The sequence below is a fragment of the Setaria viridis genome, chromosome 5 (genome assembly GCF_005286985.2).
Source record: "Setaria viridis chromosome 5, Setaria_viridis_v4.0, whole genome shotgun sequence".
Taxonomy (NCBI): Eukaryota; Viridiplantae; Streptophyta; class Magnoliopsida; order Poales; family Poaceae; genus Setaria; species Setaria viridis.
Genome location: NC_048267.2, coordinates 6505888 through 6531048, shown reverse-complemented (window position 1 = coordinate 6531048; position 25161 = coordinate 6505888). Strand labels below are relative to the sequence as shown.

The 25161-nt window shown below is 47.0% G+C and overlaps 3 protein-coding genes, 1 non-coding gene and 1 pseudogene across 4 annotated transcripts; all 5 read right to left on the bottom strand.

Annotated features, from left to right (window-relative positions):
* Window positions 1-1964: 1964 nt before the first annotated feature.
* Window positions 1965-3381, bottom strand: LOC117856165 (uncharacterized). Its single transcript, XM_034738595.2, has 2 exons — window positions 3059-3381; window positions 1965-2947 (listed from the first exon to the last, which is right to left on the bottom strand). Exons 1-2 carry the CDS (start codon window positions 3314-3316, stop codon window positions 2144-2146), a joined length of 1062 nt encoding a protein of 353 aa, XP_034594486.1. The 5' UTR covers window positions 3317-3381; the 3' UTR covers window positions 1965-2143.
* An 8082-nt stretch (window positions 3382-11463) lies between these two features.
* Window positions 11464-13032, bottom strand: LOC117858952 (uncharacterized). The gene is made up of 2 exons (XR_011898260.1): window positions 12387-13032; window positions 11464-12201 (listed from the first exon to the last, which is right to left on the bottom strand). It is a non-coding gene; the product is annotated as an uncharacterized protein (transcript).
* Window positions 13033-13165: 133 nt separating this feature from the next.
* Window positions 13166-14748, bottom strand: LOC117858349 (uncharacterized). The gene is made up of 2 exons (XM_034741405.2): window positions 14398-14748; window positions 13166-14106 (listed from the first exon to the last, which is right to left on the bottom strand). Exons 1-2 carry the CDS (start codon window positions 14650-14652, stop codon window positions 13357-13359), a joined length of 1005 nt encoding a protein of 334 aa, XP_034597296.1. The 5' UTR covers window positions 14653-14748; the 3' UTR covers window positions 13166-13356.
* A 2850-nt stretch (window positions 14749-17598) lies between these two features.
* LOC117856164 (E3 ubiquitin-protein ligase SINA-like 10) lies at window positions 17599-19599 on the bottom strand (annotated as a pseudogene).
* A 2708-nt stretch (window positions 19600-22307) lies between these two features.
* On the bottom strand, window positions 22308-23893 carry LOC117858334 (uncharacterized). Its single transcript, XM_034741387.2, has 2 exons — window positions 23566-23893; window positions 22308-23437 (listed from the first exon to the last, which is right to left on the bottom strand). Exons 1-2 carry the CDS (start codon window positions 23878-23880, stop codon window positions 22685-22687), a joined length of 1068 nt encoding a protein of 355 aa, XP_034597278.1. The 5' UTR covers window positions 23881-23893; the 3' UTR covers window positions 22308-22684.
* Between the last annotated feature and the right edge of the window lie 1268 nt (window positions 23894-25161).

Sequence of the window (25161 nt, the reverse complement as noted above, 5' to 3'; positions counted from 1 at the left end):
TAGACATAACATTAATTGCCTGAAATAATGAAAGTTCTAATTTTGGTCAAAACATTGCCTTTGCGACGTGAATATCTATGGTCAAATAATGCTCAATAGTTTGATCCGACGTGAATATATACCTAACCCAGTATTAGCGAATATGTTGCTCGTTATAACATCCACCTTGCATCAACTTATATAAAATTATTGCACTAAATTGAACATTTTAAATTTTAAAGTTGTTGGACCAATCCGCGCCAATAGTTATTGTACTAAATTAACCCATTTGTCAAGTTATTGTATTAGATTGAGCATTTTACTAACACTATTAAATTATTGTATTAGATTGATCATTTTACTTAACTCTTGATTTAATCGTGGACGTTTAATCCACTGATCATGGTATATGTTTTTCTTAGTAGATGGCCAGCGCACTTGGGCAAGCCTTGAAATCGTAGAACCGTCGTTGATCCGTGTGATATCAATATTTCCGTCACTGTTGTTTGAAAATCCATCGGAAATTTGCGTGTGAACAGAGATAGGTGCGGTTTGATTGCTCTGCAGGTCCCCGAAGCAACGCTCAGTCAAAGCAGGCTGATTTGAAAGCACGGCGGTAAATTCGGTGGCAGCAGGCTAGCAGCAGCACAGCTGTACAGGCTTCGCCCGCCGGCAAGGTCCTGGGCTCCTGGCGGTGGAGTGTTTTGTGCGCCGCCCTGTCCTGTCCGCCGACGCTTGCGTATCTTTTGCTGGCGCGCCATGAGCCAGCTATATCCCATCGGTTATTGAATAAACCAGCAAAAAGCGAAAGCATAGCGTATAGCTAGGTCTTGTCTACTTCCTAATTTGGAAGTGGCAAAATTGGCATTTTGCCATAAATGCGCAACTGTAGCGTTTCGTTTGTATTTGTGAATTATTGTCCAAATATTGACTAATTAGGCTCAAAAGATTCGTCTCGCAAAGTACAACAAAACTGTGCAATTAGTTTTTGATTTCGTCTACATTTAGTACTCCATGCATGTACCGCAAGTTTGATGTGATGGGGAATCTTCTTTTTGCATAGTGTCAAAGTTGGGAGTTTGGAGGGAAGTAAACAAGGGCTAAAGTGTTAGACCATACAGGTACATGGAGATTTGGAGAATCCATGTAGGCTTAGTTACCAAAGTTTGGAGGTGCTAAATTACCTTTACAGCACTGTAGTATACTGTAGTATTTCGTTTGTATTTATGAATTATTATCCAAACATTGACTAATTAGACTCAAAAGATTCGTCTCGCAAAGTACAACAAAACTGTGCAATTAGTTTTTAATTTCGTCTACATTTAGTACTTCATGCATGTACTATAAGTTTGATGTGATGGGGAATCTTCTTTTTTATAGTGCCAAAGTTGGAAGTTAGGCCCTTGTTTACTTCACCCCCAACTCCCAACTTTGGCACTATGCAAAAAGAAGATTCCTCATGACATCAAACTTATAGTACATGCATGGAGTACTAAATGTAGACGAAATTAAAAACTAATTGCACAGTTTTGTTGTCCTTTGCGAGACGAATCTTTTGAGCCTAATTAGTCAATATTTGGACAATAATTCACAAATACAAACGAAACGCTACAGTATGCTACATTACTGTAACAGTAACTTGGCACCTCCAAACTTAGTCAACTAAACGAGGCCTAGGGGTGAACTAAACAAGGGCTAGGAATCGGAAGATAAAAGTATGCATATCCATCATATGGAGAATCGGAAGAAACCAAAAGATCATCACGGAGATACGAACGAAACAGACACCGACAATAATCTCCTCACTAGCTAAAGTTTAACCCTAATTTATCTCTTACTAGCTAAAGGTTAACCCTCTAATTAGAAATATTAAATATAAATTAATTACAAAATTCATTGTATAAAATAAAGGCTAATTCGCAATGCGAATCTATTAAACTTAATTAGTCCATAATTTAACCATGTGAGTTAATTAGCTTAATAAATTCGCCTCGTAAATTAGCCACGACTTATGCAATTAGTTTTATAATTAATTCACGTTTAGCCCTATAGTCCTTCTAATTGGTATCCAAAAATAGAAACTAAAAATTAACCCATAGATCCAAACACACCTAATTCTAATCTCCCTCCACAGCCAATCTGGTGCTGCTACTAGTACTAGCGATCAGTTCTGAGCTACCATTTTGTAGTCCTCTGATGCAGGTTCAGGTCCGCACGACCGATCGATGCGGACAGAGACGAGCAGCTCCCTGCTGCCTTCGCACAGCATCTCCCCGGGCACGGCGAAGTAGAGCTCCTTCTCCAGCGCGACGCCGTCGCCGTCGGCCAGCGCGCTGCTCCTCACCGGCATGGTCGCGAAGAAGCAGCAGCTCCCCTCCTCGAGGCCCGCCGCCGCCGACTCCGGGGGCGGCTTCGCGCAGAACGTGCACGCGAGCCGCGGGTGCGCGGGGGAGTCGGCCCGGACCAGCACCACTGACACCGCCGCGCCGCCGCCCAGCGGGCCCGCGGCCACCGCGAACACGGACGCGTCGTCACCGCGCAGCAGCCGCACGTGCCGCGCCGGCGCTGGGGCAGGCGCCGGCGGCGGGGGCACCGGGACGGCGAGCATGCGAGGCGTGCCGTAGGCTATCTCGTCGACGGGCCAGGAGTGCTCGCCGGCGAGGTGGGCGGCGAGCGCCGTGGGCGAGCAGATGAGGTAGCAGCCGGGCTCCGGGCAGTGGCACGGGGCGTGCCCGCACGCGTCGCGGTGCTCGTCGCTGCGGAAGTAGGGGACGAAGCTCTCGCAGCCGTACTCCGCGTAGCGGCACGGCACGCGGAGGTCGGCGAAGAAGTGGTCCAGCCCGGGGCAGTGCGCGTAGGAGGAGGCGGGGGCGGCGCCGTCTCCGCCGCCGCCGCCGCGGCACGTGCGGCAGCCGCTGTCCGGGAGCTTGACGCGGCAGCGGCAGCACGCGATGTGCCCCACCGCGCACTGCACGCCGACGCAGACAACCAGAAGAAATCAGTGCCAGGACATGGGAGCGAACTGCAATTCTGCGTACACGAAGAAATCCGATCGAGAAGGGCATCCGGTGTCTCTGACCTGGTAGATGGGAGGCTTCAGCAAGGAGGAGCACAGCGAGCAGTAGAGCCGGCCCTTGTCCACCTGAACGGCTGCCGGTGGCTTCGCCGGGGTTTCAGATGAAACAACGATTGCTTCTGCACCTTGTGGTGCTGCTTCGACTTCGGCTTCGGCTTCGACCAGTTCGTCTTCTTTTCCATCTTGCTTGATCAGCTGGACGCCGAACAGCAGCGGCCCTTCTTCCCTTGCCCTCTTGCTGCGGCGCTCGACGCCCTCCATCGGCGCCGGCTCGCTGGTCGGACCAGCCTCTGCGCCTCTGCGGCCTCCATACTCACTGATTAAGGGAGGGCTTTTAATTCGGATGCTCCGTATACGCTGGTCAGTACTCAGTAGCCACCACCTTAATGGCTGCTACGGAACAACGTTAGCACACCAAACAATTACATACCCCATACATTGGAGTAGTTGATATAAAAATAGAAGGAATATGCAAAATATGATACTCCCTCTGCTCCAAATTATAACTCTGTTCCAAAATTATAAGTCATTTCAATTTTCCTAGAGAGTCAAACCATTTTATGTTTAACCAATACAGAGGATCACAAAAAATTATGGCACCAAATAGATATATCATGAAAATATATTTAATAAAAAAACTAATGGTACTTATTTGGTATCATAAATATTAGTACTTTATTGTATAAATTTGGTCAAACTTAAGATGTTTTGACTCTCCAAGAATGTTAGAATGACTTATAATTTGGAATAGAGGGAGTACTAGTTTAAAGTGGGCTGTGTGAGAGGATGAACAAGTTTTTATGTTCAGTACCAACTGTGAGTAAATCTATTATCTTAACATAATACGGAGTAGTGTTAAAGAAGCCACCACATTCGCCGAGAGGATCTAGAAATTCCCATATTAATTAAAAAGGAAGAGTATACACCATTGGATTTTTATGAAGACCTAACGGTGTAGACTAATCTTAAGAGTTCATGTCAAAATTTATTAATAAATAACTATTTTCGGAATAAAAAAGAAAATATCACTTGACCAAAGAGTCCAAGTTGAATATCATTAGACTTTACCTATTAATAAAATAATTTTGGCCCTTAACCGTGCCCCTCGGTAAAAACCGGTACCGGTGCAAAACCGGACTCTATACCGCAAAACCGGACTTTGTACCCCTCCTCGAGAAAAACAGGGCAAAAAACAAGAATCCCGTACTCCCTCCTCGAGAAAACCGCGCATATTCGGACTCTACCCTCGCTCCCGAAAACAACCCCGGAACAAACCAGCTCAAAAAACCGGAAGCTGGTTGGTTGGAAAAAAAATGCCTGAAAGAATTGAACTCATGACCTAAACCATAGAGCCTTCAGCGCAATGTTGATTCCGCGCCCGCGCGCTAGCGCGACGCGCTGCCGCGGGGCCCACCGCCCACGTAACCGTTGCCGCGCGCGGGCGGACGCGGCACCTGCTGCGTTTATTTTTTTTTCCTTTTCCGTTTTTCATCCAATTTTTTTATATCATTTTTTACTCAAGTGAATAACGTTTATGTAAGATACATGCATAAGTTGTTTAACAACACTATCGTAAAATTTGTGTGCAAATATTATGCGTATAAATTATGCATATTATGAAATTTGTGCTAAAAATTATCACGTAAGCTTTCAAAAAAGTTATGTGTATAAATTATTCTTCAAAAAATTGTGCATATAAGTTCCACATGCCATCAAAGTTGTGCTTAAAAATTATCTGATAAAAATTTTTAGTACCAAGTTATGTGGCGAAATTATGTGTTTAAGTTATAATATAAAAAATGGAAAGGTGGGAATTAAAATTTTTTAAGAAAAAGGAAAGCTCGGAGAGAGTTGGAGGGGCTGTCGGATCGGTGGCCAGCAGGCCTGCTAGCGCGCTGTGGCTAGCAAGGCCCAGCGTTCAGCCCCTACCACCAGGATATTATCAGCTTCCTTTATTATATCAAAGAAAGTATTTTATTGTATCTATTGTTGCATCTACCATATTGCCAACCAGATCGAGGATCAGCAAAAAAAAACATCCAAGATAATTGCATATGGTAGCATCGTTTGATAAAAAATCTTCTGAATTTATAGTAATAATATATTTATTTTGATTGTACGTCAGTAGTTTGACTATGGTGCAATTCAATTTAAAATTTGAAGACCTATTCAACAATGTCCCATTTAACTTTGCTTTTTTTTGTCTACTTGCACAAAAATTATATATGCTTAACCTATTGTCATTTTTTTCTAATTCTAGCATATATCCCTAGCGGTTAGAGGATTTAGTTTGTGCTCAAGTTCGAGTCAAACTCATGCATGGAAGCGCGTACTGCTGCAGATATGTATTCCCTCCATAAATGAAGCCACTTTGACTTCATAGACTTTTGCAGTGCGAAGGATTTCATTTGACAATTTATGTCAACGATGTTACTTACCTCAGGATGTTTCCATATAGCGAGCTTTTGCAGTGCAAAAGATTTATTTAAATTGTTAAATGCGGAATTAAACATAAAGGAAACTAGCACTTGATAAACGAGTACATGCCGAATATGATTATTAAATAGTTAAATTTATAATTTAAAATAAAATAAAATTAGCAGTGGACCAAAGAATCCATATCGAATATGATTAACAACAACTAAATTTAACATGCAGATATGTAAATATGATTGATAAAAATATCTAAATCTACAATAAAAAATCAGAATAAAATTGCCAAGCTAATAGGAAATGATATAAAATATTGATTATATGATAATCTAATGATTTAGATTAATATAGTTGAATTTGAAACTAAAGTAATAGGAAATTGGTAGTATTCTATATGAATTTTGGAGGAAATAGAAAAAAATAAAAAATCAATGTACCTAATGAATAATAAAGGACTAAGTTATAAGGAAAAAACTAAAATATGGTATATTAGTTTCCATTGATATGTGGAAGCAAATTACTTAAATTTTTTCATGATAACCATTTGTTTTCATAATACTACCATTACTGGTACACCTTTCTTTATTGCTTCTATAACCAATTAACAATTGCCTCTTTTGTACCTATTACAAAAGTGTACGTATCACTTAAGCAGTTGCATGGCACTGCAGAGTACATCAACTACGTCGTAATTGCCACCTTTTGACTTTCAATTTTACTACAGTGTTAGTTTGGAAAACGATAGAAAAATGCATGCTTCTACTTCCGGTTGAGTTATGAACAAATATGAAGATTAGATATTATAGATAAATCTTAAGGATCAATAGCTAAGTAGTGGCTTGACCATGCCATTCATCGAAACTTGATGTCCCTTCGTCACATTGTCAACATCTCAAAACATGAGTGCCGTTGATGATGGTACAAGGGACTGTGATGTTTTTTAGTGTAAGCAACAGTCTAAAGCTTTGCTCTGCGTTACTCCAAACTAAAAGGTGTTGAGAGTGATAATTTCGGGAGCGTGATGATAACCATGAAGAAAAACTTTGGAGTGGCCATGGAGAAGCAGAACTTAATAACAATAGCTTCCAAGAACAACTATGATCAAAAGAAATGGGAGGAAAAGATCAACATGGGCGATGACAACTATGGAGAAAAATAGTGGGTTGGCAACAAAGAAGTGTAGCCACATAGCAGCATACAGAGAACAAATGCACAATCAGTAATTTTGATGTAGAAAGTGACAAGAGTTTCAAGACTTGGAAAGTGCAACAATAACTAGATACAAAGATTAGGAGCACAGGAGAGATAGTACAATTACGGCATAGCCACGACACGATCCTAGCCCAGTCACAATGGTGAGTATCACCCGTGATCAACTCCGGTGACAAGGAGAAGTAGCAAGATGGTGATGCCTTGCTATGTAGCATTGTGATCAGTGGATGCCCGATATCTACAAAAACTAAGGAGAGATGGAATGATAGATGATGCAACACGCATGGAATGCTGATGTAATCTAGCAACATGGAAGTTGATATTTGACATGCATGCCTATCCATATAAAGCTACAGAAAGTGTTCGTAAAGAGGAAACCACATGCACCGTCAAGCGTCAGGGATGCATCTCGATGTTGGCAACATAGTGGGTAAATAGCCCTAAAAGCAGAAGTAGTAAAGAAGGAACAAGCATAAAGGAGAAAACTATACCTTGCTAGCTCCAAACAGTGAATTTGTAGATCACATTCACGACACGTGTTGGGAAAAAGGTGTAGCAGTCTTAAGGCGATATGGGAGTATGTAAGCATGTATTCATGGGGCTTTAGCAACCAAGATTGTAGAAGAAAGAAAATAAAGGTGATTATTGGTATTGATTGAGCCACTCATCTGGATCTTATTCTAAAAAACCTAGAAAAATAAGTTTTCATGCACTATAACTAAAACTCTCAAGGGAAAAGTGCATCGCTGGTAAAAAAAAATTAAATTCATGAAAATAGTGTTCCATGTAAGATAAACATGAGGCGTTAGGAAAATATAAAAAATATGTTTCTATGTAAGGAATATTCTTTTCTCCTTATCAAAAACTCCTCCACACAATATGAGTGACCTCAATTTGATCCATTTGAATAAACTATTACAATGACACCATTTGAAAAATTATTTCCATACATTTTAAAGTAAAAGTATAACATAAATATTGGTAAAAAAATCTAGATACCCACGCTATTTACGTGGGACACCTTGCTATTGTAGCAAATTGTAAGGGTCTAGATCCTGATTACCTAGATTCCAATCGTTGCCCAGCAAAAATCATGGCATGTAAAAATTGAGAAGTGTCTAGGGTCACTTGGGTAAAACAACAGCACATCTCACCCAATTGCTTTGAGCCATCTGATTTGCATCTGACAACCCGCGCTGCTTCTTCTAGCACCCGACCATTTCTTCTACCTCCCGCCGCCCAGTCTTTCCCCCACCTTGCTGTCGGGGATAGATCCCTAGTACTCGCAAGGACGAAAGAAGATGAACTCTCCTAGGATTTCCCTGTAATTCTACTAGGACTCCTTCTTGTAACCGACTAGTAATCCCGCCCCTGGAGTATATATGGAGTATATAAAGGAGGGTAGGGGTACCTAGATCGGTAGCTGAGAACCACAGCAGAGGATCAAATCCTCAATACCAAACAACACCCGAGCGCAACGTGCAATATACAACACCCCAAATCGGACGTAGGGTATTATGCTACTCTGGCGGTCCGAACCTGTATAAATCTGTGTCTTGTGTTCTCGCTTTTACCTTCGGGTTCTAGGTCCAACGATTCCCCACCAACCAATCTACTACCTCGGGATACCCCTCGGTAGGTTGCCGGGTATAAATTACTGACATCTGGCACACCAGGTAGGGGTGATCGTCAAGATCATCGGGTGAGCTTGAAGAACCTCTTCATCAACAAGATCAATCTCCTCAGTACGACATATTGTTGTAACGAGCTGATCAAATCACAACAACTCACCATCTCGATGAAATTCTCCACAAATATAAGACCAACGCAGAATCGATTTCATGTTACCATCCAAGGTCGCATGCTGCCAAGTTCGAAGTGGAGTGGAGAAATTCCCCAGCTGCTGTTCACGCATCAAGATCAAAGGAGGAATTATTTTTCCGTGTCCTATTCGGACCACCTGCGAACCTGCTTTGGATCCGACTGTTTCCATCTACAACGAGTCAGAATTTAGGGGGTGTTTGGGAACACCCTGTTAAAGTTTAACACCTGTCACATCGGATGTTTGGATGCTAATTAGGAGTATTAAACATAGGCTAATTACAAAACTATTTGCACAGATGGAGTATAATTCGCGAGACGAATCTATTAAGCCTAATTAGTTCATGATTTGACAATGTGGTGCTACAGTAACCATTTGCTAATGATGGATTAATTAGGCTTAATAGATTCGTCTCGCGAATTAGCACAGGGTTCTGCAATTATTTTTATAATTAGCTCATGTTTAGTCCTCCTAATTAGCATTCGAACATCCGATGTGACACTGTTAAAGTTTAGCACCTCGTATCCAAACACCCCCTTAGAAACACCATTGTGGCGCAAGTTCCAAGGCGAGAGAATTCCATCAAGGAAGAGATTTGCTACTGCCCCCTTTGTCCTTGCCGGAAAAAAATTTGGAGTTCTATGCTATGCACACACAGAGGGGTACCAGAAGACTTTAAGATCTATGCTTGGCGCACACAAGAGATGCATGGGAGCACTGCTACCCTGACGTCCGACCATATCGACTCGCCGATGACTACTCGTCTCGACTAGAAAACTAGTTGAGGGCAGGCCTCATACCATCAACAAGGGGTGAAGCTTGGCCCTTGTTTACTTCCCTCCAAAATCCCAACTTTGGCACTATGCAAAAAGAAGATTCCCCATCACATCAAACTTGCGGTACATGCATGGAGTACTAAATGTAGATGAAATCAAAAACTAATTGCACAGTTTTGTTGTACTTTGCGAGACGAATCTTTTGAGCCTAATTAGTCAATGTTTGGACAATAATTCACAAATACAAACGAAATGCTACAGTTGCGCATTTATGGCAAAATGCCAATTTTGCCACTTCTAAATTGGGAACTAAACAAGGCCTTGGATTCTGATGTTCGGATGTTCCCAGATTCCAGAGACCCAGTGGTCTAGTCTAGTCTAGTGGAGTCAGGAAGCAAAATCCGTTTTTTTTTAAAAAAAACTTGGCACCTAGCAGTTCAGTGAAGCCAAAGAAAAAGCAATTGAAGAGTTAAAAAGGGGGGCAAACCTCTAATGACCTGAAAGAACCGGATTGTGATATAGACATACTCCAATTGCTTTCTAGTATAGTAGAAAAACTTGGTTAAAAAAAAAGCAGCAAAAAGCTTCTATTGCCACGTGGGTTTGGGCCAGCTTTCAAGCTGCTTCTGCTTCTGTGCTGCACTAGTAGTGCAGTACTCTCCTACACTACACATTCCTGGAGGCTGGAGCAGTCCGTGGGAGTGGAGTACACGAGTAGATAAAATTTTACTGAGTGCATAAAGCCTATGGCACGGTAAAAGAGTTTTTTTTTTACTTCAGGGCACGTCCTTTTTAAGTCCTAGCTGCATCTACGCACGTGAGATAGTAAATTCTTTTCAAATTTCAGAATTCAGATGGCACATGAAAGTTTCCGCATGTCTTGCAATGTTTGGATCAATGTTTTTGTTGTTTCTCTCGGCCCAAAATCTAGAGCGCTTTTGGGTCCAGTGACAAACCTCGCCTCGCCTTGTTGGTTTGCTTGACGTGCTGCCTAGGGGCCTGTGCAAGCAAGCCGGAACGGCTCTCCGCCGCCGGCAAGGCAAGCCTTGCCTGGCAAGCGAGGTTAGGCAATGCTATGTACAAAACCAAACGTGCCCTAAACAACATTTAAGGGATGTTGGGTTCCAGCTGCTTATCTGTCACATCGAATATTTATATACTAATTAGAAGTATTAAATATAGACTATTTACAAAACTCATTATATATAAGTGGAGGCTAAACAGCGAGACGAATCTATGAAGCCTAATTAGTCCATGATTTGACAATGTGCTGCTACAGTAAGTATTTGCTAATAATGGATTAATTAGGCTTAATAGATTCGTCTCGTTGTTAAGCCTCCATCTGTGCAATTAATTTTATAATTAACTCATATTTAGTCCTCCTCATTAACCTCCTCCGAATATTCGATGTGACACGGACTAAACTTTAGCTCGAGTAACCAAACTCTTCCTCTTTTGTGACCGATGGGCAGTGCAGCCAATGTTTCTGCCTTCGGTGTGCTGCGCGTGCAATCAATTCCCCCAACACGTCATACTTTCGTGACCAATGGGCAGTGCGGCAGTGCATCTCTCACTCTCGCGATCCTCTCCATTAGGAAATGTAGAAAGCCAAATTAAACTACGAGAAAAGTTTGGGTGATCTGCACAACTGATCTCGTTATGTTGGTCAACTTCTCAAGTGAATTGAAAGAGGTGGGTTCAAAACACTTGAACTCCTCATGCATTTTCCTTCCATATTATCAGCGTCTCCTTGTCGCAGTGCAAACTTGAAGAACCCAATTGGAAGCAGTGTATCCTTGTCACAGTGCAAACTTTGAAGAAGCCAATTAGAAGTTTAGGACACAAACAAATTTCATAGAAGTTTCAAAGTACATGAATCATATGAAGTCCACAGGTTCCAAACGGGTGCCTATAGAAGTAAAATGCGGAGATCAAATGCCAACGTTAGCAAAAGAGTACCATAATCAGGTTAGAATCACAAGCAGAAGGCAGAGCAATGTAGTAGTACAGTCTGCATCATAATAAGTACACAAACATGGCCACATTGCTCTTCGATCTGATCCTAGCAAAGCCTACCACCGTCTACCTAATGCAGGCCAAAGATCATGGCGCTGCTAGAACCTAATAATTGCTACTCCTGCCTATTCTCCGACCGACCACCATTACTACTGCAGCCTACCGGATCTCCTCGCCGGTGGAGTGGTAGAGTTTGCAGCGGAACCGTCAGCTTTGTCGATGCAGACCATGAGATCAGGCGCCTCGCCGGACGCGTCGTGCGGGAGCACCGGCGGCACCGCCAGGAACATGTACTTGTCGGCCGCCGGAAACCCGCCGAACAGATCGCTGCTGCGCACCGCCGACATGATCAGGACCAGCTTGTCCTTGTTGCTCGGGAGCTCCACCCAGAGCGTGCACTTGAACTGGGCCGCCCCCGCCGCCGCCGCGGCGCCGCCCGCCCTTACGCACACCAGCGACACGGCCGTGACCGCGCCGCCGAGCGCGCACGGGGACACGAGGAACACGCTCCGGTCCCCCTCGCCCACGAGGACGTGGCAGCCCTCCGCCGGCGCCGGCACGGGGAACTTGCACGCCGGGCCGTAGCGGACGCTGGTGACGGGCCAGCGGTGGTCGGTGTGGAAGTGCTCGACGAGCCGCGCCGGCGAGGTGAGGAAGCCGCAACCGCCCGGGCAGGAGCAGGGCGCCCACGGACACGCGGCGTGGTGGTCGGCGGCCTGGTAGTAGACGACCATGCTCTTGCATCCGAACTCGTGGTGCTGGCACGGCAGCTTGGCGTCGAGCAGGACGGCGTCCAGCTTGCGGCAGGCGGCGTAGGTGGCGGCGCGGCCTCACGCCTCGCCGTGCTTGCCGCGGCAGGTGCAGCACACGACGTGCCCGGCCTCGCACTGCAACCACAAACAACGGCAAGAACTCGCAGACTGAAAAATTCTCAACTAGCCATAGCCCACAGATGTAAGTACCAATCTTTACCAAAAGAAAACCCCAAAAGATTGAACATTTGGTACCACATTTCCACGGAAATCCTTTTGCATGCGTCACCACGACCAGTGGGGTAGAAAAAAATTCTCACCTCGAACGTGGGAGGCTTGAGGGGCAGAATGCAAGCCTGGCAGTGGAGCAAGGACACGCCCATGGTCAGGTTAATCTGCGGCTCATCCATGGCTTCCAGTCCCACCGACGCCACAGCTTCCCCTCCCTCGCTGCCGCCTTGGCTCGCCTCTCCCTCGCTGCTGCCCTGGGTCGTGTCGCCTTCCTCCTCTCGCTCTTGCTTGACCACGGCGCGGGGCGCGATGGCCTGCGGCGGCGCCCTCGGCTTCTTGCCGCTGCGGCTGTGCTCGCCGTCCGCCGGAGCCGAGCCCCTCTTCGTCGCCTGCTGCTCAGACATGACTCACATTCAAAGTGGCAAGGACGAAAGGGAACCGTGCAGTGTTGCCGTTTCTAGTGTGCGGCCAATTCCTCAGCCACAGGTGAGCGTTCCTTGATCAATGCAAATCCTCACCGGGAACACCGGAGATTTCCTCATAAAAAAGGAACAAAACACCGGGAAGAAACAGGGAAAGATAACATCATGAGTAAGTCATGATCCTCTCTGCAGGACCTTTGGATGGAAAGATTACAAAAGGTTTGGTTGATCTGCACGTCAGGTGCTAGTGTTCTACATAGAAATGGATACATCTATCTTGTGATTCCCCTTCCCCAAATATCACAATGCAGTTGATTTCAGAGTGCAAACTTTCATGGCCCATCAAGAACACAAAAACAAACTTGCAGCATGCAATTCGCACATTCCAAATGGCTACTTAGACATAAAACCCAGAGACGTTAACATCAGAGTACTAGGAGACCGCATTTGTCAGGTGAATAATCCACAGACATTTAACATCAGAGTACCAATCCATGCCACCACAGGATATTGATCCTTGCCGATCCAGCAACTGCTATGCCACACTGAAATTCTAATTGCCAATACAGATGCAAAAGATCAAGGGAGGCACTTGATGAAACCAAGCTAATTGCTGCCTACTAGTTTCCTCTCGCCATTACTGCAGCCTCTTGGGGAGCTTCGACGGCGGCGTGGCGGACGGGGACCTGGCACTGGCAGCGGCAGCGGCTGCGCCGGCCCTGTCGATGCGGACCATGAGGGCGGGCGCCTCGCCGGACTCGTCGTGAAGCAGCTCCGGCGGCACCGCCAGGAACATGCCCTGCTCCGCCGCCACGAACCCGCCGGACAGGTTGCTGCTGGCCACCATGGACGTGACCAGCGCCAGGTTCTCCTTGTTGCCCTCGACCTCCACCCAGAGCTTGCAGCGGAACTGGGGCGCCCCCGCCACCGCGTCGCCGCCCGCCCTCACGCACACCAGCGACACGGCCGTGGCCGCGCCGAGCGCGCACGGGGACACCAGGAACACGCACCCGTCGCCCTCGCCGACGAGGACCTGCCTGCCCTGGGGCCCCGGGACGGCGAGCTTGCACGGCTTCCCGTAGGCGATCTTGGCGACGGGCCAGGCGTGGTGGGCGGCGAAGTGCTCGGCCAGCCTCGCCGGCGAGGCGTAGAGCTCGCAGCTGGAGTCCGGGCAGAAGCAGGGCCCCCAGCGGCAGGTGCGGTGATGGTCCACCACCTTGTGGTAGACGACCCAGCTCGTGCACCCGTACTCCTCGTAGGCGCAGGGCACCTTGGCGTCGCGCACGATGTCGTCCAGCTCGACGCAGGCGGCGTAGGCGCCGGCGCCGGCGCAGCCCTGGCCGTGTCTGCCACGGCAGGTGGAGCACACGACGTGCCCTGCCTCGCACTGCAACCAAAAACACCACGGAAACAGCTTGGGGGAGTCAATCGATCATGACATCAGCGTTTCCTTGCACAGAATTTCTTCCCGTCCAAAAAAGATTCAAACAAAACCCCCCACTCCGAACCAAGTTCTTGATTTCCTCCCAGAAAACCCTTTCCATCCAGGAAGAAAAGAAAAAAATAGGTGCAAGATTTCCTCTCAGAAAACCCTCTCCATCCACCCGAAAAAGAACCGAAATTTCCTCTCCCAAATCATCCCATCGACCATGGCGATCAGCAGGAAGAGCGAACGGACCTTGAAGGTGGGGGGCTTGAGAGGGACGAGGCAGGCGTTGCAGTGGAGACGGGCGACGGAGATCCTGACGCTGATCTGCGGATCGTCCATGGCCTGCACGGCCACCACGGCTCCCTCTCCCTCGCCGCCCTGGCTCGCCTCCGCTTGCCCTCGCCGCTCCTGCTTGACCCCGCCGTCCGGTGAGGCCAGCGCCCTCGGCCTCTTGCCGCCGTGGCCGTTCTCCGGCGTGGAAACCCTCTTCTGCTGCTCAGACATGGGCCACGGAGACGGAGGAGAGCCGAGAACTTTTGGGTGGAGGCGTGGAGTGGACTCTGAAGTCTGAACGATTGAATCGGCCGTGGGCAGTGAGCAGAGCTGTAGAGCACACAAATAGCAGTAGTCCCTTGCGGCGGTGTATGGACAAAAGTATCCATTCCTACACAAAAGGGGTGGTAGAACAGCTGCACAGGCAATTAGCCTTGAGTGTGACCGGTGGTTAGATGAGGCAATGATGCAACTACATCTCTTGATCAGGGGGAGGCGAATCTTGTGGGAGAATTTATTTACAGCGTTTGAACCAAAGTATTTGTAAAAAACAAAACTCTAAAATCTATTTTGCACCTCCATCCTTGTCAAATCTGTTCGGGTGTATTTGGTTTGAGGGTTCGGGCGATCGAACCCAAATGGACTTGTGTTTGGATGGAGATTCACGTGGGTTGGAACGGACCTCGAGGGGAATATACCCCGTAGATGCAGGTCGAATGCATCCGCTCAAAACGAGCAGATGCACTCGACCCGCTTCTTTCCCCGTCAGCTCCGTCCAAGTCCGTTCGTGCGCTCGCGGAGGTGGTTGCGGGGCCCACCTATGGGAGCTCCGCCACCGGCCGGCTAGTTCACCCTCCGCCGGCCATCATCCCATGCACGCTCTTCTACTTCCCCGGCCATCACCCTCGGGTCCTTGCCGCCGCAGCCGGGCTCCGCCTCCCCCCTCCACTGCCGCGGGGAACGCCAACTCCACGGGGAGGCCTTGCGGGAGTGGAGGACGACATGGATAGAAGATAAGGTTGGGTAAAAGAAAAAAAAGAAAATGTTAAGTCTAGCAGATGTGACTAACGGTGTTAAAATGACATCCATCCCAACCTTTTTAGTCCCTCTAACCAAATAAAAAACTGGAATTGGCTCATGCCTCCCAACCAAACACGACATGGGTTAAACCCAACCTAAAAAAATGGGATGAATCCAATCCATTCTACTTGATCCCAAAATCAAACACATGCATTTATCCTTTGTTCAAAAGAGGCCAACTCAAAGCTCAACATACAGATACAGTAGGCCGTTAAAAAAAGAGTAGTAAAGCGAGACATGCATTGCTCAAAAGTAACCGTTGGGTCCATTTTCTGCTCAAATGGTGCCATTACGCTCAAATGGTGCCAATGGCTATGGCTTTCAGGCAATCATGCAGGCACACCAAGCCACCATTGCTGGGCGCCTTGCTTTTCGTCCATGTCTCATGGAGAAGCACATGCTACTCTGTTCGGTTCGGTCAGCAGGTGCCCATCGATATGAACTGCAACATCGCAAACTGAAACGCGTCGTTGGTGGGCCAAGCCGATCACCTGGTGACAGTGAGCTAACAACGTTGCAGGCGTTTGATAAGCAGACGGATTACGAGGAGAGCACCTTCTCATTCTCTATTCCATGGCATCCAACTTTTAATCGTACGTACTGGTAGTAGCTGGGAAGTGGCATAGCTCACATAGAATAGGAAGAGATAAAAAAAGGTAAAAACAAAGTGGCAATGGGACAAAAGAAAGCACAGTTGTAGACTGGTAGTCTCCGCTTTTCCTCAAAAATAAAAAAATAAAAAGTTCGCTAAGCATAGGAATTTCACATGAAATAGTACAGTAGTTTGAACTTTGAAGCCAAAAGCGATCGATCGGATCTTAATTTCGTTAAGCATTGTCGTTCTCTGAGCAATGGAACAGGACCTGTACTCTGGGAGTGATCTGCCGAGCATCAATTTGACACTCCGTGGCCACGTCGTTGTTGATCAATGCGGTGAACAGGTACTAACGGCGCAATTTGCAGCGCTGCCTTCTTCTTTCTTGATCATTTGCATCTTTCACTGCCACGGACTAGAGTTTTTTTAAATATTTTGCTTCATATCATTATCATATATAATATTACTAACTATTCCCTCCGTTTCAAAAAGAATGCAACTCTCTCTTCTCGAGGAGTCAAACAGTTTCAAGTTTGACCAAATTTATAAAAAATACTAATATTCAAATATCCAAATAGATTTAGTATGAAAAATATATCATATGATTAATCTATTGATATTTATTTTTTACCATAAATGTTAGTACTATTTTATATAAATTTGGTCAAATTTAAAATTGGTTGACTTCTTGGGAAGCGAGAGTTGCATCTTTTTGGGATGGAGGGAGTAGAAGATTTATTTCAGGACGAAGTGAGTGTTACCATACTAGCCACGTATTTACACAAGAAGCGATGCGTATTAATTTCCATGTTAAACATATAACTTAAGCTTAAATTTTAGCTAATCACAGGTTAAACCCAATGGAGGTGCCATGTAAAATGAAAAAACTATGATGAAAATGAAAAGGTGTATAGAGTAACTTGTAACTAAAGTCTATCACTTCTAACATTTGTTTATCTTCTACGCAAGTTGATGAACTAGTTGAGACTATAGCATAGTTTTTTTTCCAGCAAATTTCACATAAGATTAGTGTCTAGTAGCGAATTTTTCCTTTAACTTTGGTCAACATATAATGAAGTAAGTTGCATAGAATTACAACCTAATATTAGTGCTATTAGATTCATCTAAAGAATTGTATTTATATAATATATGCAGACATCTCTTGTGCAATTGCAGCGCCCAGGCAATGCATGGACCCTCGCTACCGCACTCTCCCGGAGCTCTTTGGGGTGCGTTTGGTTCCAGGGACAAAGTGGGACGGGACGGGACGGGTGGGACGGGACGGGACGGGACGAGACGATCCCACTTCGTCCCACGTTTGGTATGGAGACAAGTGGGACGGGAACATCCCTACGAGGAAATATACCCTCCAGATGCGGGATACCCCCATCCCACCAAAACGAGCGGACGGGGGCATCCCACTTCGCCTCCGTCACGCGTCGTTTGCCCGCCGTCCGCGCATCTTCTTCCTTCTGCTCGTCGGCACAGGCGGAGGCCAGCTCCTAGCGGCGGACACCAGCTACCCGCGACGGAGGCTAGCTCCTGGCGGGCGGAGGGCTGCCGGCGGCGGAGGCCAGCTCCTAGCGGGCAGAGGTCTCGATGGGCGGAGGGCCCTGGTGGCGGAGCTCCTGGCCGGCGGAGGTCTTGGCGGGCGGAGGGCCCTGGCGGCGGAGCTCCTAGCCGACGGGCTGCTTTGGCGAGCAACCGCGGGAGCTGCTCCAGCGGGCGGCCCTGCGAGGAGCATGGGTAGCCCCGCGAGCTGCTCGGGCGGGCGGCGGCACGAGCTTCTCCAGCGTCCAACCCCATGAGCGGCTCCGGGAGCTCCTCCGGAGAAGATAAGAGGAAATTGAAAAAGGGAAAAAAAATAAATAGAATGGATATAGGATGACATGTGGGACTTTAAATGACATATGGGACCCACAAAATATTTGTAGTTAACGGTGTTAAAATATCATCCATATCACCCATTTAACCCCTTCAACCAAACACTAGACGGGACCGTTCCATCCCACTTCAACCAAACACTAGATTGGTGTTTGAATGGTGTTTGAGTGCTGGGCTCTGCTGCATCAGCACAGCTCTGTTGATGCGAACCGTGAGGACGGGCGTCTCGCCGGAAGCGCCGTGGAGCAACTGCGGCGGCACCGCCAGGAACATGCCCTGGTCCGCCGCCGCGAAACCGCGAGACAGGTTGCTGCTCCTCACCGTGGAACTTATCGTCGTGTACGCCCGGTTGTGCACGGGGCCCTCCACCCAGAGCACGCATTCGAACTGCGGCGCCCCCGCCGCCGCGTCGCCGTTCGCCCTCACGCACACCACGGACACCGCCGTGGCCGCGCCGAGCACGGACGCGGCCACGAGGAACACGCGCCGGTCCTCCTCTTCCTCACCGGCCACGAGGATGTGCCAGCCCTGCGGCGGCGGCACCGGCAGCTTGCACGGCTTCCCGTAGCTCACGGCGGTGACCGGCCAGGGGTGGTGGGCGCCCAGGTGCTCGAGCAGCCGCGCCGGCGAGCTGAAGAAGGGGCAGCCCTGGTCCGGGCACGAGCAGGGCGCCCATGGGCACGCGCGGAGGTGGTCCGCCTCCTCGTGGTAGACGACGTAGCTCTCGCACCCGAACTCCCTGTGCGCGCACGGCAGCTTGGCGTCCTGCAAGAAGGCGTCCACGTCGACGCAGGCGGCGTAGGTGGTGGCGGCGCCATTTCAGGCCTTGCTGTGACTGTCGCGGCAGGTGCCGCACACGCGGTGCCCGGCCTCACACTGCAACCAGAAACACGGCACGGCAGTAGCATGCACATGTGCAAGAGTTTGTCACGGCAATAGATTGGAAAAATAAAAAATGTCTACGACCTCGTTCTAAAATCTACACAATATTTCCGAAACATATAACTATCTTGACATGTTTTGTGTTCATGCAAAACTACAACTTTTGAGACCTATTTCAAAAAACTAAATTTATTCTGGTACCACGTCGCCCAAGCTACAACTTTCACAAACAACTGCTATTAATTGTCACCATAGCGGGTAGGCCTGTGATGCCGTGGTGAGAAAGTTGTAGTTTGTGCAACGCAATACCAAAAATATTTGTAGCTTTCTGAAATAGGCATCATCGATTTATAGTTTTACACAACATGCCAAAATAGTTTGTTTAAAAAATATGTCAAAATAGTACTCCCTCCGTTTCAAATTGTAGGTCATTTTGACTCTTTTAGATACATGATTGTTACTATGCATATGGATATAGATTATGTTTAAATACATAGCGAAATCTATGTATCTAGAAAAAAGTAAAAAACGACCTACATTTTGAAATGGAAGAAGTACTTACAAAATTTTAATCTATTTGCACCAACCATCCTATCTCTTTCTGAGACAACCATCCTATCTCCAATGAACGCGAGCAAACTCACCTTGAACGTGGGAGGTTTCAGGGGACGGAGGCAAGCTTCGCCGTGGAACAAGGTGACCGACATCCTCAAGATGACCTGAGGCTCGTTGTCCATGGCTTCCACAGAACACTCCCGCTCGCTTCCTTGGCTTAAAACTTCTCCAGTTCTCCTTCCTCTGCTTCTGGTCCGACCACTGCCGGCGCCGCCCTCCGTTTCTTTTTGCTATGGCTGTAGTCGTCGTTCTCCACAACGATGGCGCCCCTCTTGTTACGTTGATCATACATAATCTCTCCTTTTCTTCTTCAAGTGCTACGCCCTTGTGGCTTGTTTGGAGTTTGTTAATATATGCTAATCCCTACTTCAGATGGAAGTAGATTATTCTATTGTACATTTGATCGCACCATTTCCTTGTAAAACAGATCACATTGTTAAATGAATAGGTATATTCGTGCGTGTGTTATCTTTGAATCGTAACATATCAACAACCTGAGTTGTGATAGGGCTGGAGATATAGATTGAGTAGTTGAGTTGTTAGCTAGATAAAATCTACCTGTAACAAACGTCTCCAGCCCTGCCGCCTGGTTGTTATCTGCGCCTATGTAAAGCCACGGCCGGGGCTGTTCCGAGCCATCCAATCACCGCGACCCTAAGCTCTGGGCGGCGGTGTTCCTTCGAGGCTTCTAGCGCCTCTGATTTTCTCGCACACATGACCTATGGATCAATTACGATCTCCAAATGCCGGCAACATAAGAACTGCCTCATAAGTGTTTGGTGCTCACAAAAGACCTCCTACTTGCGAGCTCCAACACAAATAATTTTGTTCCCTTTAGTGGTAGGATTCACAGATATATATTCCCCCTAGCTAGGTTAGAAAACCTTTGCTGCTTGATCACACACCTAGAAAATTGAAAGTCATTATTAAGTGCCAAATCAGAAGATACCTACTTATTTTGAGCATAGAAAAGCATGGTATCAACCACGAATAAATGGAATTAAATTATGGAAAGGAAATAAAGATTTGATCGAAGGGAAAAATGCACTAGACTCTAGCAACTTTGTCATGACCATGAAGCATGTCATACAAACCTTTACTATCATATATGTTTGACTTTGATTATCCGAATTCGGAGCGGATATTGCATATCCGAACTCGAATATGGATGGATTTTGACCCATCCAAACATATTCAAATTCAGATACGGACAGACAATATCCATACCATTTTCACCCCATCATGCATATCGACCTGCGGGATCTTAATTTACATGGAATGATGGGTGCGATCGAGTAGGATAACCTACGGTGCTGACAAGATGCATACCTAGGATCATAAATTTCCCACAAACTTTGGTAGCATTTAAAATTAGCCGGTAGCTTGCCATAAATCTGCCAATTTAATGTGCTATATCATTTCACTCTTTACAAGTTCGTGTAGAGATAAATAAATGATTGAATTATGCACATTTCAAGGAAATATGGTTCGGACAGAAATGACTGGTGATGGCCAAATACTCCAGCATGGTCTCATGGACAAGGACAACCGGCAACTGCGGAAGAACATGGACCAGATGAGTGCTGGGCTGCGCAATCTGCCCAGTAGAAACCACACGAACTTTTCGGACCAGCTTTAAGCTGCTCGACCAGATCTGGTATGGAAGTACCGCTAGCACAGTAGCACTATGGCCCTTGTCTTTGGGCCTACTTCCTGACATGGCAGACACACAAATCTTGAAATGAGACTTTCTTTTTTTTTGAAAGAAAAATGAGACTTTCTTTTTCTTCTTCTGAAAATTCATTTTTACCTTTTCAGTTTTGGCTGCGGACTGAGCTCCTAGGCTCCTAGCTATACTTGCGAACTGGGCAGTAAGCACAGAAATGAAGTCCAGCAGACGCTGATTGCATTCTAAATGTATTTTTATGTCGTTCATGAAACTAGAGTATAATTACCATGGTTAAAGTTATTTTTCCCAAGGTCAAGGATACTGTTGTCTCTTTTTTTTGCAAGGTTCAACAAATATGTTTTCAAGGTTAGAAATATCAATTATGTCCCTTATGTAAATAGGGTTTCCAAATATGCCTGCCTGTGTTAAATTGTTAACCAAAAACGTAAGGCATTGTGGCACAGAGCTTCAAGAAAAGAGATCAATTATCAAGAAATGGGAATTAAAGAATAGATGGGGAGAACGACATTTGATCCTAGAAAGACACACTGTACTGTAGCAATGCTGTCGTGATCGTGATATTTACCATAAAATTGTACAACTTGACGAGTCAGCAAGACAATAATTGATCAGTGGATCTGGATGGCAATGTGGCTAGGGCCTTAGGAGCTAGGATAAAGTTCATGTATGGAGCCTTTCATTAACTGAATTTAAAAAGGAGAATCGAAGAAACTTCAAAACTCAAAATGAAATGATTGATCAAGGGCGAACAGCATGACCAAACGGGTAGCAGTAGAAGCAGAGGAATCTGACCAAAAAAAAAAAAAACTCAGCAAAACCAGCGGAACCTAGACCGAGATGGGTGTGGGCTGCGCTATCTCCACAGCAGAAACCACCTGAATTCCTTGGACAAGACCTGCCGCGGAAGTGCCGCTAGTGCTGTGGGCCTTGTCTTGGACCTACTTCAGTTGAACATGACATCCAGTTGGACCAACTTGGGGTTTTGCACTTTGCAGGGCTGATCTTTTCAGTGTACTTTATGTTCAAAATAAAAAATTATTGTTATTTTCTAAAAGGAGAGAAAAGAAAAGTACTGCTGAATTCCCGTGGAGTAATTCTCGTGTATGTTGTGATGTGGCACTAACTAGGCAGGCTTACAGCTTACTGTGACTTGAACAATTTTATTACTCTTAAGCACTTGAATGCAAAAGATTTACCAGAAGCACAATCATATCGGTCAGAATAAGAGGAAAAAGAAGAGGAACAGATACAAGGAAAAAAAAAAGGCTCGAAGCTACACAGTGAGATCAGATGACAAGATGAGTGGAGAGGAAGCACACAACGGAGCACAGAGACTGCAACACTCCAAGCTTGAATCCGAGCTGTAGCAGTAGCACGCCTGCAGTGGCCGTAACCAGAAAGGTCGCCGTCGCCGGCCTGCTTGCCAAGAGGCCAATGCACCAACAAGGAGTCGTCTGCTGGCATCAAGAACATGCCAACATGCCAGCGCACCGAACATCAGAGGCACTACCAAGCCATTACTGCGTCCTCCTTGAGCTCCTGGCCGGTGGATTCGTGGAATTGGCGGAGGCGGCGGCAGCAGCAGCAGCAGCGCCGGCTCTGTCGATGCGAACCATGACGAAGGGCGCCTCGCCGGAAACGTCGTGCAGGATCTCCGGCGGCACCACCAGGAACATATCCTGGTCGGCCGCCGAGAACCCGGCGGACAGGCTGCTGCTCCCCACCATGGACGACATCATCGTCATGCTCTCGTTGCTGCTCGCGGCCTCCGCCCAGAGCTTGCAGGTGAACTGGGGCGCCCCCTCCGCCTCGCCGCCGTTCGCCCTCACGCACACCAGCGCCACCGCGGCGGCCTCGCCGAGCGCGCACGGGGACAGCAGGAACACGCACCGGTCGCCACCCTTACCGACGAGGACGTGCCACCCCTGCGGCGGCGGCAGGGCCAGCCTGTGCGGCTTCCCGTATCTCACCTCGGTGACGGGCCAGGAGTGGGCGAAGGCGAAGTGGTCGACCAGCCCCGCCGGCGAGGTGAAGAAGCCGCAGCCCGGGTCCGGGCACGAGCAGGGCGCCCACGGGCACGCGCGGCGGTGGGCCGCCGCCTCGAAGTAGACCACGGTGTCCTTGCACCCGAACTCCTCGTAGGAGCACGGCTGCTTGGCGCCGCGCACGAAGGCGTCCACCTCGACGCAGGGGGAGAAGATGGTGGCGCCGCCGCACGCCTGCCCGTGGTTGTTGCAGCAGGCGGCGCACACCACGTGCCCGGCCTCGCACTGCAACCAGAAACACGAACACATGGACAAGCAAGATTTTCTCTCATCAAAATTTTTTCTTGCAAACAAAAAAATCTTTTGCATCAACTTCGACGAGACGATGATGAAATCAGCAGAAGCAAACTTGCCTTGAACGTGGGAGGTTTGAGAGGAAGGAGGCAAGCTCGGCAGTGGAACAGAGTCAGCCCAAAGCTCAGATTGATCTGCGGCTCGGTCTCCACGGCTTCCACAGCCACCATGGCTCCCGCGCCGCCGCCGCTGCCTTGGCTAACTTCTCCTTCCTCTGGCTCTTCTTCCTCCTCCTCCTCCTGCTCTATTTCTCCTACCTCCTGCTGCTCCTGCTTGACCACGCCGTTGGACATGGCCTGCGCCCTCGCCTTCTTGCCGCTGTGGCCGTGATCGCCATTCTCCATCTGCGAGCCCCTCTTACTCTGTTCAGCCATCTCCCCCTCTCACTCAAGCGCTTCACCTACCGAATCAACCTTTTTGATTTGGGCTTGTTTAGTTCCCAATTCGGGAGTGGCAAAATTGACATTTTGCCATAAATGCGCAACTGTAGCGTTTCGTTTGTATTTGTGAATTATTGTCCCAATATTGACTAATTAGGCTCAAAAGATTCGTCTCGCAAAGTACAACAAAACTGTGCAATTAGTTTTTAATTCCGTCTACATTTAGTACTCCATGCATGTACCGCAAGTTTGATGTGATAAGGAATCTTCTTTTTGCATAGTGTTAAAGTTGGGTGTTTGGAGGGAACTAAACATTGCCTTGGATTTTGGAGAACGAGTGGAAGGCGAGCTCGGTAGTGAGCACACGAACGGAAGGCCTGCTTGTGGCCCCAACCGACGATGTGGCGTGAACGAGAAAAGAGGCTGATGAGTCATGTGGGGTGAATGAGCATACCAGAATAGAAGAGGCAGATGCAAGAGTTCAAAAAAGGCCTTGAAACAAACCCCCACGAGCAGCTAAACGCTCGAGTATAACGTAGATATGGGCATATAAAAAAGTGACGTTTGAACATCACCATGGTCTCTCAAACGTAACATTGACTAACATTTTTTATTATAAAAATCTGTAATATATAGCAAAAATTATATGCTTACCATATGACGATACAAAATTTTTGGACCATTTGTGTTCTTGCCCCCCCCCCCACTTTGATGTGTAGCTGTGATTTTACCCTCGTTTTCTTACCTTTGTGATTTTGCCCTCAACTATTGACGAGTTAATACGATTTTGCCCCTAGTCAACGATCAAAACAGGAGTAAATACGCAAAGACCAAGGGTAAAATTGCATTGACTTGTGAATAGTTAAGGACAAAATCATAAAGTTAAAAAAAGAGGGTAAGAACACGATTGCAAGTTCAAATAGGGGCAAGATCACAAAAAAGCCAAAACTGTTCGCATGAATTTTAAATACCAGAGCTCAATGCATGACAAGTATTATGGTCAAAGTTTCAAATGATTGACATAGGACAACCTAAAAATATCACCTATTTGTGATTAGAGGGAGTAATTTCACATTTCATAAGCCACGACTTAATCATTGGTTACAATAGACAATCGCGTTGATTATATCCACCCATGGTTGTACACTCAATGCAACAATATTAGAACTTAGGGGTTCCCCTTCCAAAATTGAAATCTTGACACGTACCCCTAGTAGCTAATAATTAATTAGGTAGTTCAACCCACTTTCTTGCCCTCTCTTCCACCTCGATCTT

Coding starts and splice junctions, on each gene's coding strand:
- LOC117858334 (XM_034741387.2), bottom strand. CDS start 23,880: ATGGCTGAACAGAGTAAGAGGGGCTCGCAGATGGAGAATGGCGATCAC. Junction 23,438..23,565: donor TCAAACCTCCCACGTTCAAG/GCAAGTTTGCTT, acceptor TTCTGGTTGCAG/TGCGAGGCCGGGCACGTGGT.
- LOC117856165 (XM_034738595.2), bottom strand. CDS start 3,316: ATGGAGGGCGTCGAGCGCCGCAGCAAGAGGGCAAGGGAAGAAGGGCCG. Junction 2,948..3,058: donor TGAAGCCTCCCATCTACCAG/GTCAGAGACACC, acceptor GTCGGCGTGCAG/TGCGCGGTGGGGCACATCGC.
- LOC117858349 (XM_034741405.2), bottom strand. CDS start 14,652: ATGTCTGAGCAGCAGAAGAGGGTTTCCACGCCGGAGAACGGCCACGGC. Junction 14,107..14,397: donor TCAAGCCCCCCACCTTCAAG/GTCCGTTCGCTC, acceptor TTTTGGTTGCAG/TGCGAGGCAGGGCACGTCGT.